Source organism: Aquila chrysaetos, chromosome 5 (genome assembly GCF_900496995.4).
Source record: "Aquila chrysaetos chrysaetos chromosome 5, bAquChr1.4, whole genome shotgun sequence".
In the NCBI taxonomy this organism is placed as follows: Eukaryota; Metazoa; Chordata; class Aves; order Accipitriformes; family Accipitridae; genus Aquila; species Aquila chrysaetos.
In genome coordinates this window covers 33,504,148-33,520,483 of record NC_044008.1, presented here as the reverse complement: position 1 = coordinate 33,520,483, position 16,336 = coordinate 33,504,148, and the positions used below count along the sequence as shown (strand labels likewise).

At 40.1% G+C, this 16,336-nt stretch overlaps 1 protein-coding gene across 5 annotated transcripts in view; it reads right to left on the bottom strand.

The window, feature by feature from the left end:
• The window catches only part of TMEM117 (transmembrane protein 117), a 238,258-nt gene that overhangs the window by 207,285 nt on the left and 14,637 nt on the right, over window positions 1–16,336 (bottom strand). For 4 of the 5 annotated variants that reach the window (XM_030013218.2, XM_030013219.2, XM_030013221.2 and 1 more), the window contains one exon: window positions 13,818–14,122. In XM_030013218.2, the coding sequence (XP_029869078.1) occupies window positions 13,818–14,094 (277 nt within the window). In that variant the 5' untranslated portion in view covers window positions 14,095–14,122. Of the gene's footprint in view, window positions 1–13,817; window positions 14,123–16,109; window positions 16,213–16,336 lie in introns of those variants that run through there. The other variant, XM_030013222.2, reaches the window with a different exon arrangement.

The following is a 16,336-nucleotide window of genomic DNA, read 5'->3' as shown; positions in this document are numbered from 1 at the left end:
AATCGATGTTGTGGGACCAAGAAGAAGTATATCCCAGTGACAAGCAAGACGTCTCTCTAGCCTACAATGAAATATGGGGGTACGCACTTAGACCTGAGCGTTTTCAGACTTGGTGAAAACTGTTGTTTCATGAGCTATATACTTCTCAACTAGCATCTGTATATGCATCCGGACAGACACTAAAAAGGGATACAATCAAGTTAATCAAGTCCTATGTCAGTATTAGCGTGTGTTGCAAGCTGCATAGATCTTACACAGGAAAGCCGATGATTATTCTAGCAGACTCAAAACAGCCTCAGGGTTAGGCAGTCGTACTTCTAACAAGTGACTGTGTAGCACTTGCCATATTTTGCAGAACATTGTGCCCACTGTCACAGAAGCAGCTGACAAAACCCCAACTCCATTAACTTTGCCCCAGGTTCTCAGTTGTCTTACCACCTCTTTGCCCTCCTACCATGGGATGGAGGATGCAAAAATACGAGCTATTTCAACAAATCTAGTTCATAATGGCACAACCAAAACAAGTGATACGGAATGAGCTTTCACTGGTTAAAACGTTTGCAAGACCTATTTCAACTTTGTGCTGAAGTTTCCAGATGCTGAAAAATTTCTTCAGGAAAAAAGGTCAAGTTCCCTACTTTGATAACACAGGATTATGTTTACAGAATTAAAAAGCAGAACTATAGTTATGTCTTCTTTTAATCACCTGCAAATCGGACTTTTTGTATTTGACATTTTTTCACACATTTTTCAGAGGAACCCCATGAAAATCGAAGTATGAATATCTGTTTCATACAGATAGCTTCCACTTATGCACAAATCTCCTGCAATGACATAATATTAAGCATTACTCATTAATCCTAATTTGCCTTTCTAGAAATAGCATATCATTCATTTGTATTATGTACACTGTGTAATGGTGTCCAAAAAGGATTATTTACTACATACAAATTGAAAGAGTAGAATTCCGCAACATCAGCTAAACTACCATATTCACTGTATTTAGGAGTAACTTTGGAAAAACTGAATTTTAAATCATTTGACACTATGTTATTTGCAAAAGTAACCATGGCAAATACTATACTGAGAAATATATCTTTACTAGAAATACACTGGATGGAGAAACTGTGTTAACAATCAGTGAAACTTTGGACAAAATAAGAGTTCTGTAGCAAATTTCCACTGGAGCTAAATCAGGTATAAAATGAACCCAAATTTTCATTACTAAAAAAAGCCAAAGGGTGGGTAGGTTCCACAGTTCAACACATAAAAATACTACTTCATTGTAAGTGCATAAAAAGCTAGTAAGCTACTAGGTTGGCGGGGGGGCAGGGAGTACTGTAATTGAAAAATGTTTTAATTTTTCCAAATATATGCTTTCTCGACTCAGGTTTTGTTTTTCCTTTGTTTTTAAATGAATTATTAATTTAATCATAAAAATAGTGTTCAGAAGTATTCATTACTATTCTTTGTCTAGCATATTTACATCTCCTCATTTAGAGAAAATAACTGTTTAACTAGCTGACATATTCATTCAATACCACTAGAAGGTGCTCCTCTGTTGAAAGATAATTATTTCTGTCTGAATTGCTTCTCAAAGCTAATTTTCCTCTGATAACTGTGGTTCTGGCCAGTTGTTTACACAGACTGTAATTGCAACAATCGCCCCTGTTATACAACAGCAGGACCTCATATGCCATAACCATTACCACAGCATGAGAATAACAGATCTGTTATCACTCATTTTCTTGATAAATCTGAATTCCAGCTGAGCAGGAGTCCAGTCAGTTTTGCTGGAAGGTGAGGCATGGAAACTGTGGTGGAGCTGATGCATTGTAAAGAGCCACAGTTTCTGTAAGGTTAGGAATCACAGAATCATTTAGGTTGGAAAAGAGGCAGAATGCATCCCTAGAGAAACATTTGCATGCTTGTCTGAAGTCTGAAGGCAGAAGGAGAGTCCAACGTAAAAAAAAAAACTATACGACAACCATACGAACATAAGCATATGATCGACACCATTTCCACGCGAACAGGATCAGGACATCAACCGCATCTGGAAATCCAAGGATCAATAATTCATATTTCATACACAACCTTGTATGAGCCTCAACCAAGTTAAGATTCAGTTTGATACCCAGAAAGGCATTCTGATAACCTCTGGGAACACACAGACTGCCTCTGTGAGCTCTTCGCATATACAATAAAAACCTTAACTGAGCGCTGAAATAATTGCAGTTTTTCTAATAAAAAACTCCAGCCTGCACAACGTCTAAAGAGTTTTAAGTTTTGCGTCATCTGGGATTGGGTAAGATTTTGGTGAGAAATGGGAAAGAAAAGGGGAACTGAGGATGGACTGATCGGCTAAGGCGAGATTCTGACTCTTTTAGCTGTAAACTTTGGACAAAGTCTAAAAGTGACCACTAAGGAATGCGATGTCTGGGCATAATCTGAGAGCCTCCATCAGCTCTTTTAGCTCAGACAACAGTCACTAGAAAGGACATTTTCACTGAGAGAGGGCAAAGGAAGAAAGTCACCACGTAGTTCAAACAGTTTAAACCATTAAAAACTAAGGTCAGCCCGCAGGGAGAAGCTTCCTGCTGGTAAGGAGACATGCACGTGGCCTTTCCCAGATTTCAGTATCGCAAGGGAAGCAAGCACAGTGTAATCCTCCACTGGAGACTTTCCTGAGGCTGTTGCAAGAGACAAGCTAACTAAGCTTAGAGGCTACTCAAATAGAGTTTGACTGACCAGACAGGTCTGAATGATCAAAATTGAAATAATCAAAGGAGGAAGGTGCTGGTGAACTGATTGGGATGAAAGCCTTTTCTACCCACCTCTGTACGTTAATATGGCAAAAGGCCGTTCCCTGGGAAGTCTGATGCTACTACAGAAAAGCATTCCACCTCTAAAGTTGCATCTGTCCAACTTTTAGATGGATGATAACTTACATAGTTCAGGGTCTAAGAGAAAAAGAAATAATAAAAACATGTCAGTGATGCAGCTTTCGGTCCAGAATGCTTTATGTGCAGCAGGACAGTGTGCAGCATCTTAACCTGCGAACAGCCAAAAAAGAGCTCTCCATCTTGAGATACGAGTGTCTTAACAAGGAACAGAGACAGAAAATAGTGCATGGCACTTGTTTCCTTGAGGTTATGGAGCACTTTCTCAGTTTTGCTGCTGAGCATTTCCAGCTCTTTCAGAGGAAGATCCTTTCCCTCTCAGAGTAAGGAATTCAAACCTCTTCAACAGAGTGAAAAATGTCTTCGCTCATTTTGAAGTTGTGTTTATTTTAGGAATATCTTGTTAGACTACATTCAGTACCTCTTATATGTATTGAAAAATAACCATAAATTTTGTCTTGAGGCATTTACAACGGTCACAAAATATCCACTGAGACTCCTTGAGAGGTCTAGTTATAAAGTAGTTCAATTTCAAACAATATGAATTATTCAGTCACAAAATGAATAGTGCCTTTCATAGTGCCAAAGACACCTAAGTGACACTGACATACTTAGGAATACACATGCTCTTCCTTCTCGGAGGAAGTGGTCTTTGAAGGATTTCACATTTCCATAATACATCACACCAAGAAAATGGCTAAAATAGGCTTAACTTGCTTCCCTCAACAAGACAAAATAGTGTAAGACGGCTTTAGGGCATGTCTTTTGAAGGATAAGGTTTGTGACTATAAAAATGAAAAAGCGGAATTGAATATATACTTACATTGAATATACCTCAATGTAAGTAACATGCAAATTCCTACTCTCAGTTTTGGTCTTCTAACGTAATTGTATCATCAGGTGTCAACCTGATTTCCAGGGCACTACCCACAGGAGAAGGTGAGTGAAGAACCTGTGCTCTGCAGCAAATGGGGTAACTTCCAGGCGAAAAGTCTTGTCTGGAGTAGCTGATCTATGGGGAGGAACTTGTACAGCATCAGTGGAAACAGAAGAACTAAACATTTTTGACTTACCACCAGAGGACACAATACCAAATGAGAGTTTTGCAGCAAATGTATGACAATACCGTAATATTTGGGACAATAAGGATTTCGGCTCTCTAGAGTTCATGGGTGTTGGTAGAGTGCTGAGGGTAAGACTTTTTCAGGTACGTTGTGGGCCAACGCTGTGCAGGCAGCAGTGCTGCAGCGTAGCCCCTTTGACTCTGAAGAGACTATTTGTTCTGGTATGTGCCACTACCATGGCAATCAGAAACACAGTCTCAAGAGAAGTTTGCTTTCTCATCTGCAGCCTAAGAGATGGAAATCTGTAGATATCCCCAAGAGAGTAGTATTCCTGTTTTACTCTTTGAATTTAGATAGGTTACACAGAAATTACCTCTAATTCAGATAAAAATTGCTCCACCTTTGGCTGCCACAAAGAGGAGGCGCATGGGATATAAGCATGGTCCCAAACCACTTCAAAGTAATCTAAAACTGGTATGTGTCAAGAAGAACATCAAGCAGAGCGGAAGGCATGGAGAAAACTATTTGCAAAGACTTTACATTTTCATTTGCTATATGAAAGTGATACAAAATTGAATGCTGTGGTAAGCCCTGAATTCCCCAGGTCAGGAACTCCAAAGAAGCTCCACATAAAATACTAGTTTTCACTTTCTCCTTCACTTTCTATACCTCCAGCACATTACAGTGTCAAGAGTGAATTAAGATCCGTATTTTTTGTCACTGACCACAGATTAGCAAGAAAGCTAGGATATTTGCGCATTTTTGTTCATTAAAGCTGGGATCTCTCAATTTTTAGACCTTGTTCCCTTTTTCTCAAGTAAACTAAAATTAATTATTGTTGCTGCTGTCACTCTCTAAGAACGTTTTCCTCAATCCTGCCTCACCTCTTTATGCCCTCCCTGCCATAATTCCCCTTCTCATTATTTGTTTAGTATGTTTGACTTTGGCTGAATCTTGTACAGATTTAGTTTCTTCTCTGCTTTAGTATTAAATGGAAGTGTGCTTCTTAGTAGACACACATTGCATCAGTGCCCCAGAAATAGAAAACATTATTTAGCATGTGCCTAAGTGAGCCTACAAAGCCCTAAGCAGACGTCCACTTTGAAAGATCATATCCCAGTGTTGCAGATGAAAGATGAATTCAAGGCATTTTAAAAGACAAGAAGACCTCAGCAGAAGAATCTGCTTCTTTTCAACCAACACTTTGTTTTTAAACATTTTATTTTTTCTGGACTTCAGGCAAATGGCCAAAACCATAAAATTTCTCAATATCTTAACAGAAGTAGGAGGATGAAGGAGTCAGTAAATTTGGGGGTTTATGAGTACATGTGAAAATTTGAGAAGGATTTGCTTCTTAGTAACAGGTAGGCAGAAACAAAGACTACTGCTAACTACCACCTTTATTATTTGTCTTCAGAATGACTGTCAAAGACATCTAAGAATAGACATATTTTTGTCTGAATTCTGAACAAATTGTTGGCAGCTGGGAAGCTATTCTGGGAGTTATCAGTATAGTCTTTTCTATTCCTATACCTTTATCTCATCATCCACAGTGGGCTACTGTCAGATACTGAGCCATAAGCATCACTGATTTAACCCATAAAGTTTGTAATACTTTAATGTCTTATAAATCATAACAATAAATAGCTGATAATCACATCTAAATCAGGTACTTTGCTATAACTTATTCAATGGTCAATTTGAATATGCCAAAGATACTCTTTTTTTATCATTCCAGCTGATCGATAGATCTGCATCTATCAATACAGATAAGGTGATGTGCAAAACATGAAAACATGGTTGTAGCTTGTAATTTTTAACTCATGTCTTACGAAATTATTTTTCTGCCTCTTTATTTGGATATATAATCTAAGAAATCTTAAATTCCTGCTTTGCTGAGCTTAATGGAGGACATCACTTTAAACACATTAAATGTTTTTGGGTATTTATATCGAGCAGGAGAACACTCAGTGTTTTTCTCATTACCCTTGTCATCATTAAAATACCATCATAACCATCGTTAAATTACCATCAGCATTTTTCCCTGAAAATTTCAAAAGAAGAGTCTTGTTCCCAAATACCTATGTAGTCACCTGCTCCTAGACTGTGCTGCAGAGATTGGGCTGCTGCATAACTGCGCAGTGAAAGTCAGTTCTAATGAGGCCTTAACAATGGCACCAAAAAACCATAACATGCATGTTAAAGCATTCCTAAAAGGTAGGTATGCGATACATGGTGGAATTGAGCTCTGCTTAGGACTAAAATACAGCTGTCTCTTGAGTGAAACATGGTAGATGGGTAAGAACATCTCACCAAAGGAAATTATAATGATTTATCTGAACCAAGCTTTGAGAAAATTTGGATGAAAAGTCTTTTGTTTGTAAAAGCTTCACATGATAATTGATTCTGACTATGAGTTACGCAACAGTTCCTGTTCATGTTTCAGTTCACCTTGCCCTGAGGATCTGCTGCTACCTCTACCCAGACGCCCAGTCTGGCCTTGGGAGACTCCCTTCCCACCTGGAGGCACCAGGAAGAGTGGGAATCCTCAAAGCAGAAAAGTCTCTGCTATTGCTGCCATCCCCTGGCAGGGGCTACAGAGTGGGGAACAGGGTACTGCCCCTTCTGACAAAAAGAGAGAAAGAAGAAAGCAGAAAACTGTTTTCCAGCATCTGAAATGAGGTTATGTGCCGCGTCTGTCTCGGGAATCACATTTAGAAATATTTTGCTACTGCCCTACCTGCCTCGTAGGGAACAATTACTGATCCCTTCTCCTCAAGTGTCACTCTGGTTTGCTTAGTGAGTATATTTGCAATTTTTTTTTTTTTTACTTTTGCCATATGCAAAATATCTATTAGAAATGTATAAACCACACTTACTATTTGCTAAATAGTTCTTAAATCCTGAGAATGTATTCAAAGCTTTTAAAGCCCAGAATGTTGGGTGGGGTTTTTTCATTTTGGAATTTAAAAAAAAAAAAGGAATATATAACTTTATAAGGCAGACGCACAGGCTGACTCGGAGTCCCAGCAGAATCACACAAAGAGAAACATTGTCTGGTACGTGAAGGACCTTCATGCCACTCTGACAGCCTAAGGGGACCTTTGAAAGGACACAGCATGACCAAGGAGATCACATTCTCCTTGGGGCTCTCCATCAGGCACATGGTGAGGTGATGTTCCACACTAACATCCCCTCCATCTCCTTGCTGTATGGAACAAGGATAGAAGAAATTTGCCCCTGCACTAGGCTGCACCTGCACTATGCCCATCAGGCTGCTTCTGCTAGGAATAACCTCACTTCTATTTCTGGAAACAGGGGAATGGAGACATATTATTCCTGTAAGTGGCAGGCATCATTCCAAACTCACTCCCAGTCTCAAATGGAAAGAAAAATCTGAAAGTCACGTCAAAAAGATCAAAACACAGAGTTGACACATCGATATGAAGTAGCAATGAACTTATTTTTAGTTTTCAGTCACTGGATGCTAAATATTCTCTAGAGCCTTCCCATTACAGATAATCTGACACATGTAGCTCTTCTCGCAGACTCATGCCGCTGCTTGGGGAATGGGATATGCACCTCCAGTAGAATCAAAGCTTTTACTGAAGAGAGAAGAATCTTTTTGTAGCTACTGCCTGTACCTCTCCAATTAAACTCTATAATTTACTACCCAGAGGTAATATGGTATGAGACTGATTTCACAACTAATGCTAAGAGCAGACGACAGCAGTCTTCTCATTGAGCCTGAAGAGAGGAAGCAGTAAGATGTTATGGCTCTTCTAAAAACAAACAAGTAAAAGAAGAAATTAGGAGGTTACTTGCATGCTTTTCATTTATATTTGACAGGTCACTTGTGGTCTCCTCATGAATGATGTAAAGTTTATTTTAAACTACCATTTTAATTACTGGCAAGGTGCCAGAGCTGGAATCTGATGAGCCTGCACTCATGCAGTGGCTGGCTGCGAGCCTCTCCCTTTTTATGTTTTTTGTTGAGGATTCTGGCTCTCAGAAATGCTTGCTCACAGTCATTTGTGCGTTATTATTAGCAAACTGTTAGATTGGCCCCTTGGCACACACTTTGTAGGACCAAAATAATCTTATTGTATTGCTTCAATATTTTACTGGAAACAAAAGAGGTGAATTGACTGTGAAGCAATCACAGTAGACCTTGAATGCCTTCAACAGCATTAACTTGATCATTGTTACTGAAATTCATACTGAACAGGCTCTTGAAGACAGCGTTTTTTTACCAGCTATCACAGCAGTTGCTTTCTATTAGGCTGAAGTCATCAATGGAAAAGAAAAAGCAGGAACAAAGTTGCTGGGTATTAAAGTGACAGATCTTATTGTAATGTAAGATACAAAGCTGACAACAGAGAAGAATATGCTCTATCAATCAGGTTTGAATTTTATGCAAGTATTGCCATACACCCATCACTTGTTCCTACAGATGGTGGCACAACTGTTCATATAACTACTATCAAACAGGAACGGGAAACTATCTGGCTGAAAAACAACCATGCAAAAATCTCATCACATCTCTTTTTTTTTTTTTTTTTTTTTTTTGGCAAAACAGATCACATTTGGTTCATTAGCTATTGCACAAGCACCACTATGAAAGTGATATGCCCCAGCAATACTAGCAGCAATACCACAGCCCAGATTTTACACTAACGTGACCCCTAATAGATCAGGATACTAATTAATCACATATGTACTATTGTATGAATTTATCCTGTCTGTTAGCCATCTGACAGATTCACTTTTCTTAGCCAGTGCACTATCATCCTGACTAAATCCCATTCTGCCTAATTTCCTCTTGCAATCTGCATACATTCATTGCCTCAGTTGATAAACACTTTAACTTTCAGCATAAAAGCAGACACTGAAGAGTCTGCTTTTAATAGGTTTGCAGTATCTTTTAGCGCCTTCCAGATAAGATGTTTGACAAAAAGAGTAATGCTTTCAGACAACAGGTCCTCAGTGGGCGTTTTGTTTGAAACTGTCTATCATGAAATTGCTCCCAGCATGGCACTACTGTCCATTAAAAAATTTGCAACATTAGTGTGTACCCACAGCTCAGTGCAATTCCTATAATGACTGCTTTATTTATTCACTCCAGCGTCTATGAAGCTCAGATTATCATTTAATTCTAAACAAACTGCATACCACGAACACTTGCAAGAGAGCAACCCATTAAATTCAACATTTATTCAACAGCTCTAATTTGCTTGCAGTATTATGATGATCCCCCTGTTTTAAGAAATATAGCTTTAGTTCTAGCTATCTTGTTGTCCATAATTTTTTATAACACATTAAATATTTAGTTTCCATCTACATCATTTAAAAAGGAACTTACAAATATAAATCCAGGCGAACTCATTGGCAGTTGCATAAAATCCAGTCTCTGTAATCACAGGCTTTTACTCAGATTTTAATACGTCTTTATAATAACTTAGAATCAGAAAAATGGGCAGGTAGACACATGCACATTTTGTAGTAAGTATGTTTTTAAAAACTGATGTATCTAATATGCAGCATAAGCTAAGGATTATTACACATGGAAAACAGTCAAAGCGAAGATGCTGGATGGAAAAAATTAAGGTATTATTTTTCCAAGTATACTGTCCATTTATCCATACTGCTAAAAGTCTATTCAAATGAAAGATGATTTTAAATTTACATGATAGATCATATTTATACATTGATGCAAAATGCTCAGCCTGAACTTTGGACCCAAAAACCTCCCACTGAACTCAGAATTTGAGCCTGAGGTTGGAGTACAGAACTGCAACTGTGCATATGCCGAGAAAGTGCCGATTAAAACATACACTTTCTACGCACTAAACACAGTGTTACTTTCCAGACAGTGCCCCAGAGCAATATGAAAAATGTGGAAGAGCTTATTCAGGAATTTCTTTTAAGTCGGGATTTAAGATTTGAATGCATTTTCTGAATGCATAGTGTCATCAAATGGGGTCAGTTTGTAAGCTCTTTCTGCTTTTAATAAAGCAGAAAAAAAAAATCAAGAAATCTCTAACTGCAAAGAAGTTACCACTCTTCCCTGCCTCAGGTAACTCTCTCGTGCAGAAGAAAAAATAACAGGGGTATACATCTTGATTTTTTATTTCCCCAAACTTCCAGTATTCATCTATGACCTTTCATTTGCCATTGTAAAATAAAAATCATGGCAGAACACAATACCCAACCAAACAGAAGATATGCTTAATGATGAATCAAAAGAATATAGTGGATAACAGCCAAAAGACAATTTTAAAATTCCGTTTATTCTGACCATATGCCATAAAGATATAAAGAATGTACTTGATAAAGGCCGTTTTCCTTGGAAATATTTATCACGGGAGATGTTTATCAAATGAAGTAAGTTATTTCTTGACTGAAGAGCAAGAAATGTAACTGTTTTCTAATCTTGTTTTAAGCCATGAGCAGTGCCTTGAAGGAGTCCCTGAAGAGGTTACTGTTCAAAGGTTGCAATAAATATTATCAACAGAAAACATCCCATCATGACCTCTAGTTGAGATCTCTACTTCTCAACAATATAGTTTACCTACTCCCTTATCTCCCTGTACTGAGAGAAATGAAGCCTAACGTTGCCAGGACCCTTCTCCTTCCACTTTTAGAAACATAACATGCTTGAACTTATTTCTATTATTTTTATAGTTCATGACAGTCATGGCTATCAGACAGCGGCTGTCACAGATGGTAAACTGTACTACGACATAGTTCTAGCTACACTATTTTTCCAGTTCATATGCAAACTCAGCAGCAAGAAATACAGAAGACAAGGGACAAAAGAGCAGGAAGGGCATAGAGAAAGAAAATCCTTTCCACTCATCTTCATCTAAAGTGAGAAGTGCAGACTAATCCTTCTCAATTTCAATTTGCAGCCTACACTGTGAGCCAAGATCTGACAGGGGAAGATTGACTGGTGCTATTTGGTTTCCTGACTGCAGGAAGTTATACACAGGCCACAAGAAACAACCAGTCACAATTTCCTCTACAAACAGAATTTAGCAGAGAAAAAAATAAATAAATGAACAAGGATTAAAAAACAGAATGGTTCCAAGTAATTACAGATTAAAAAAAAGGGATTAAATAGGAAAAAAAAAATTGCAGCAGCTACTTAAAAAGATAAACTAGGGAAATTAAAAACAATAAAAGGGTGAATTCATGATGTGCTTGATGCCAGAAGATCCAGAGAGCATACTCAGGGCGGATCTCAACAAAAGGAGGGCTTTCTACGCAGTGAAGACGTTAAAATAGTGGCAAATAACTAGCAGGAAAGATTTCAGCATGGGCTGTAGAAATCTTCTGGAGACCCAGAGATACACTCAAGCTGTAAACCCACATCATCATCTCATGGATGCGATCCCTATCCGCACTAGCTAGTTTACAGCTACCATGGCCACATCAATCAGCAAAACAGTCAGCTCTTCAGTCACACAGACTGCCATCTGCTCACAGCGTATCAGAAGCAACAGCATATTTCCACTGACACGCTGTGTGGGTGCACTCCCACAGCACTCGAGCCAACACAAGGCAGGGCTGCCGTGGCCCCCGACTATCTTGGCTGCACAGTCCTTGGCCGTCGCATCAGCACTGGCACTCAAGCGATCGCATCAGTTCAAGGAGCTGCTGTAGATGACAGCAGAAGCAACTGGTTTTGCGTGGGATCACCTGCCGGAGCTGGCTCGCTGCTCCATCGCATTAACAGCAGCACTGGCTCCAGGGAGGCACCAAAACGATGTGGCTGGGGTTAGGAGGGTGGGACCGTGGCAGATCTACGTTAGCTCAAACGAAACTCAATGTGCATCAGCTAGCCTCAAAATCAGATTGTACCTACACCCGTATTGGTCACCCAGACCATAATCGTAAATATCCATAAGCCAGCGCTGTCATCAGGGGTAGGAATCTCTCGCCTGCTAATTTCCTCCCAACGCCGATCCCATCTTTGTGCTGCCACAAACATCAGTATGATCAGAGATATGATCCTCACAGAAATAAAAGATGGGTAGTGCTAATGGGGCTAAGTTCCCTATCCTGTTTCACTGAGCAACCGCACAAAAGCACGAAGCAGCAGACACTGAAGGCCGGGCAGACCTTCTCCTTTTGGCAGTAATGCTGATTCAAGCCACTTTAAAATTTATGTTAAGCTACATGCTATTTACGATACACACTTACAAATCCAGAAGGAGTTATCATAATAACCTACCTAGACAGGAGATAGAGAATTACTCTGTAGTCAGACTAGAGCGTATTCCCCAAAAGAAAAATTCACATGTCTTGATGAAACCACATCCTGTGACAACTTGTTCCACTGATTGTCTAGCCTTTCAGTTGGGAAAAAAAAAAAAAAAAGTGCTGGCTATTTGCCACTTCCAAGCACTGGACCTTGCAATACATTTGCTGGACTGAAGGTTCTGTCCTTCAAGTCAAATTTGAGCAAGTCACCCTCTAATCTTCCCTTTATCCTCTCAATCCTCTCACTATAGGGCTTATTTTCCCATTTTATCATCAGTTTCATTACTTTTCCCTAATCTTCTCCAATTTAACAGAATCATTCCTCAATTGTGGAAGCCAGAATTGAAAACATTATTGTGACAGTGCTTGTTCCAGAGCCCAGAAATTAAGGTAAAATGTCCTCTTTATGGGGACATTTTACGTTTACCACTACATTATGGTAAGTTGTCCACCAAATAGCCATCGAGATGCTCAACTATTTTTCAGAATAAGTGCTTCAAGAGAAGTCTGTATTAAGAGAAGTCTCTTAATATGGCTCTGCTTGTTCCGTCCTTGACGTAATAACTTTACGTTTGATTTATTGAAACAATAGCAGCTCTCTCTCTATCTTAATAGAACGAGACAGACTAAGGAAATGGCCTATCGCTCATGTGCTTCGAGGTATTCCAGTAACCATCCATCCTGCAGTCCTACCAGTATAAGAACATAGGACTAGTCCATCTAGACCAGCAATGACACACCTAGAATCAGATGTTTCAAAGAACGGTGCCGCTGGCGGGAGTGAAGTAATCTTTTCCATGATTTCTATTTACCTCTAAAACTTAGAGACAGCCTTGAGCCCTCAGACGCAACATTTTCTACATTTACTACGTGACTCAGTTAAGACAATGATAGGTATTTGTGTATCTCTATATATTTACATCTAAGTTCTCAGTCTCAGAATTTAGTCCAGGGTCATTCCATTCCTTTCAGTCAGTCCATGTGAAGTAAGTTCCTCAGTTTAGTCACATCTTGTGTATGAAAGCATTGACTGCCATGGTTTTTTCCATTTCCTACCTTCCCATTTCACTGACTCGCTCTTGTACCAAGAGACAGAGAGGTCCTGCTTCTCTCGAATTCCTGTTTTCGCATGGGAGTTCTTCAGCACAGCTCTGCTAATACTAACAACAGCCTCTGCTTCCACTTATGCGACTTTTAACAAGACGTGTAGCGTCGCTGCCCCAAAGAACAATGTTTTTTTCTGCAGATTGCCAAGAAGACTATATAATAAGATTTAAAAATTGGTCTGAAGATGCAAAGGAGTATTTTTATACTATTGAAAATCACTGACCTCTCAATGCTTTCAAAACATGTCAGCTTTCACTATTTTTAGCGTTTTTTGACTGAAATAATTGTGAATTATGGTCACATAAGTAGACATGGCATTAACTTCCACAATGATGTAAGCTTTGATGTACTGAGTTCTGTACGGCTCTAAACAGTTGAAACGATTAATAGCAAAGCTTACAAAATTGCAATGAGTAGAAAGCTAAAAGGAGAAGTCAGAAAGCCATTATCAGGAAGTCAGTAGGTGCATCATGTAACTTACCAAACAGGCGCTGATGGAAGAGAAATTTCCCAGCTATCAGTCCTGTGAGAATGGCAAGCAGCCACAGAAGCACCTTCAGAAATTTCCAGCCTCCTCCTTCAGGGTATTTATTTGTTACAAAGGAGAAACAATTACCAACAACAATAACATTGGCTTCTGTCTGACTGTGAGATACTGGGTCTTCAGCAAATATTAAGAAGTTAAAGAAGATCACTAAGTAAGCCACAACTAAGCGAGACCACGGGTGCTGGAAGTAGTAGCGGAAGTCTTTATCCATCCTCAGATACTGCAGAACTGTTCTTTGCCTGTATGTAAAGACACAAATGCACAATGTTATATATATATCTCCAGAATTCTTGGAGCTGAGGAGATACCTGCACATTACAAAAATCAAATCACTGTAACCGTGTCATTAGTCGTTTTTAATGCTTCAGACTTGACTAGCAGTGAAAGTTTCAATTAAAAGATACTGTTAGATCCAGGTAGAGAAAAACTGAAATTTCTGCCCATTCTAACGTAAAAACAACAAACAAACTTATATAGATTATAGCACAGGATTTTTAGTCTCAAACATCTCCGTATTATCTCTTTCAAAGAACAGCTCCATAATGGGGCGTGAAAATACAGCATGTAGGAACATGACAGGCTACGTGAAACTCAGAGCGCCTTTCCAGCCACATTCCAAAAAATACAACACACATTTCGCAAATGTTCAGGCTAAGCCTAAACTGAACCTTTCTCCTTGTAGGAAAAAGGTGGAACAAGCCTGTAAGTCCAGTGAGGTCTTCTACTGCCTCATATCCTAGAAGCTTACAAGCATATACCCCAGCAACATCAGAAACTTGTGTTCATATGAAGGAATAACATGACGGAAAAGTTGCTAGAATTAACCCTTGCAGCTCAGGCAAGTCTGTGGAAATCTTTTCATTGACTTGAGGGAGTACACCTATAATTAAGCATATTTTCAAAACCAGCAAATAAGAGTGCCCTGAGCACAAGCTGTTTTGTACGAGTACAAAAATTGTATTTTGAAACTTGCCTACTTATGAAGCACTGCTATGGAAAAAAACAACTGAGCATGGTTACGTTTCAGTTGTTTGCCATTTGATTTCTTTTATTCACAACAAATTGGTTGTTTCATCCTGTTAAACCACTTTGTATGCACAAAGATACAAGGCCTTTGTGTTGTGGAACACCACAATTATTCAAGGGACACAGCATGTAGGAAGAAAAGGAAAAAAAAAAGGAGTATCTAATAATATTGCTTGTTTATTACAGCAGGATCCTTGAAGGATACAGTGTACTTAACTGAATGGTACAGATTTGTGCAAATGTCATATGCTCCACAGGGAACAAAAAAACCAAACCCAAATCGCAGCAGAAGACCTAAAATCCCTATCCCTCATCCCTTCTTGGACTTCTGACTAAGTATCACTTTGCAAACTTAAGGAAAGGCTTGAATTACAATGTCTCCCTTCAGGTAGTCGCTTTAAAATAATTTAACTCTATAATCCGATTTATATGTGTAACGTTAGAAGGAATCCTGTACCCACTAAATCAAAAGGATAAAACCACCTCAGCAGATTCAAACAATGCATTCAGTAAATAATAAAAATTAATAATGTCCCACTACGCATAAATTACATGTGACAAGGAAAAAAAAACCGTGTTAGAGAGTTAAAAAGTTGGCACAAGGAAGCGTCAGCGCTCTGAAAACTTTATGAATAAAGTGATTTAAAGCAAGGGTCACTGGCCCAGCAGCCTAAGAAAATACCACTTTGGGGAGAAAAAACCGCCTTTAGAGCCGTAAGGATGCCCAAAGCTATCTTATGTTCTCCTTTCTTCCCGTTAAGGGGAAGAAAAGTTTTGGTATTTCCTTACGTGTAGGAACCATCCTAAAGCCGGAACGGGGCCGGAGATAAACAACTATACGTCCCGACATTTTTGGCAGCTGCCGGCTACCCGAGAGTTACCAGCCACCCAACCGAAGACGCAGCTTCCCGGGAAGCCTCTGACAGCAGAAAGCAGCCCTTATTTGCAACAGCACCGGCGCTAAATCGCTAAGAAAAAAAAAAAAAAAAAAACCAAAAAACAAAAAACCCGCTCCCCGCTACCTCCACGCCAAAACACCCGGGGTGCCCACAAACCCGCGCACCACACGCCCATCTCAACCTGTTAAATCCCTTTCCCCCCACACACCCCCTCCGGGGCAGAGGGCCACGGGTGTGTGTGTGTGTGTGTGTCCCCCGCCGGTGCCGGGGGGCTGCCCGCCCGCCTCCCTCCTTAACTCACCGCCTCGGGGAGCGGCGGCGGAGGGGGGGGTTAGAATCCGTCGCGGCGGGCGCGGTGCCGCTGCGGCCCGGCTCGGCGCCTGCCGCGGTGCGGCTCTCCGCGGCGGCCGGCAGGGTCGTCCGTCCCCCGTCCGTCCCCCCCCCCCCGCACCCCGCCGCCGGGCCCTCGGGCGCTGCCGCGGAGTCCCGCCCGCCGTTCCCCCCCCCCCGCCCCGCCGCCGCCGCCGC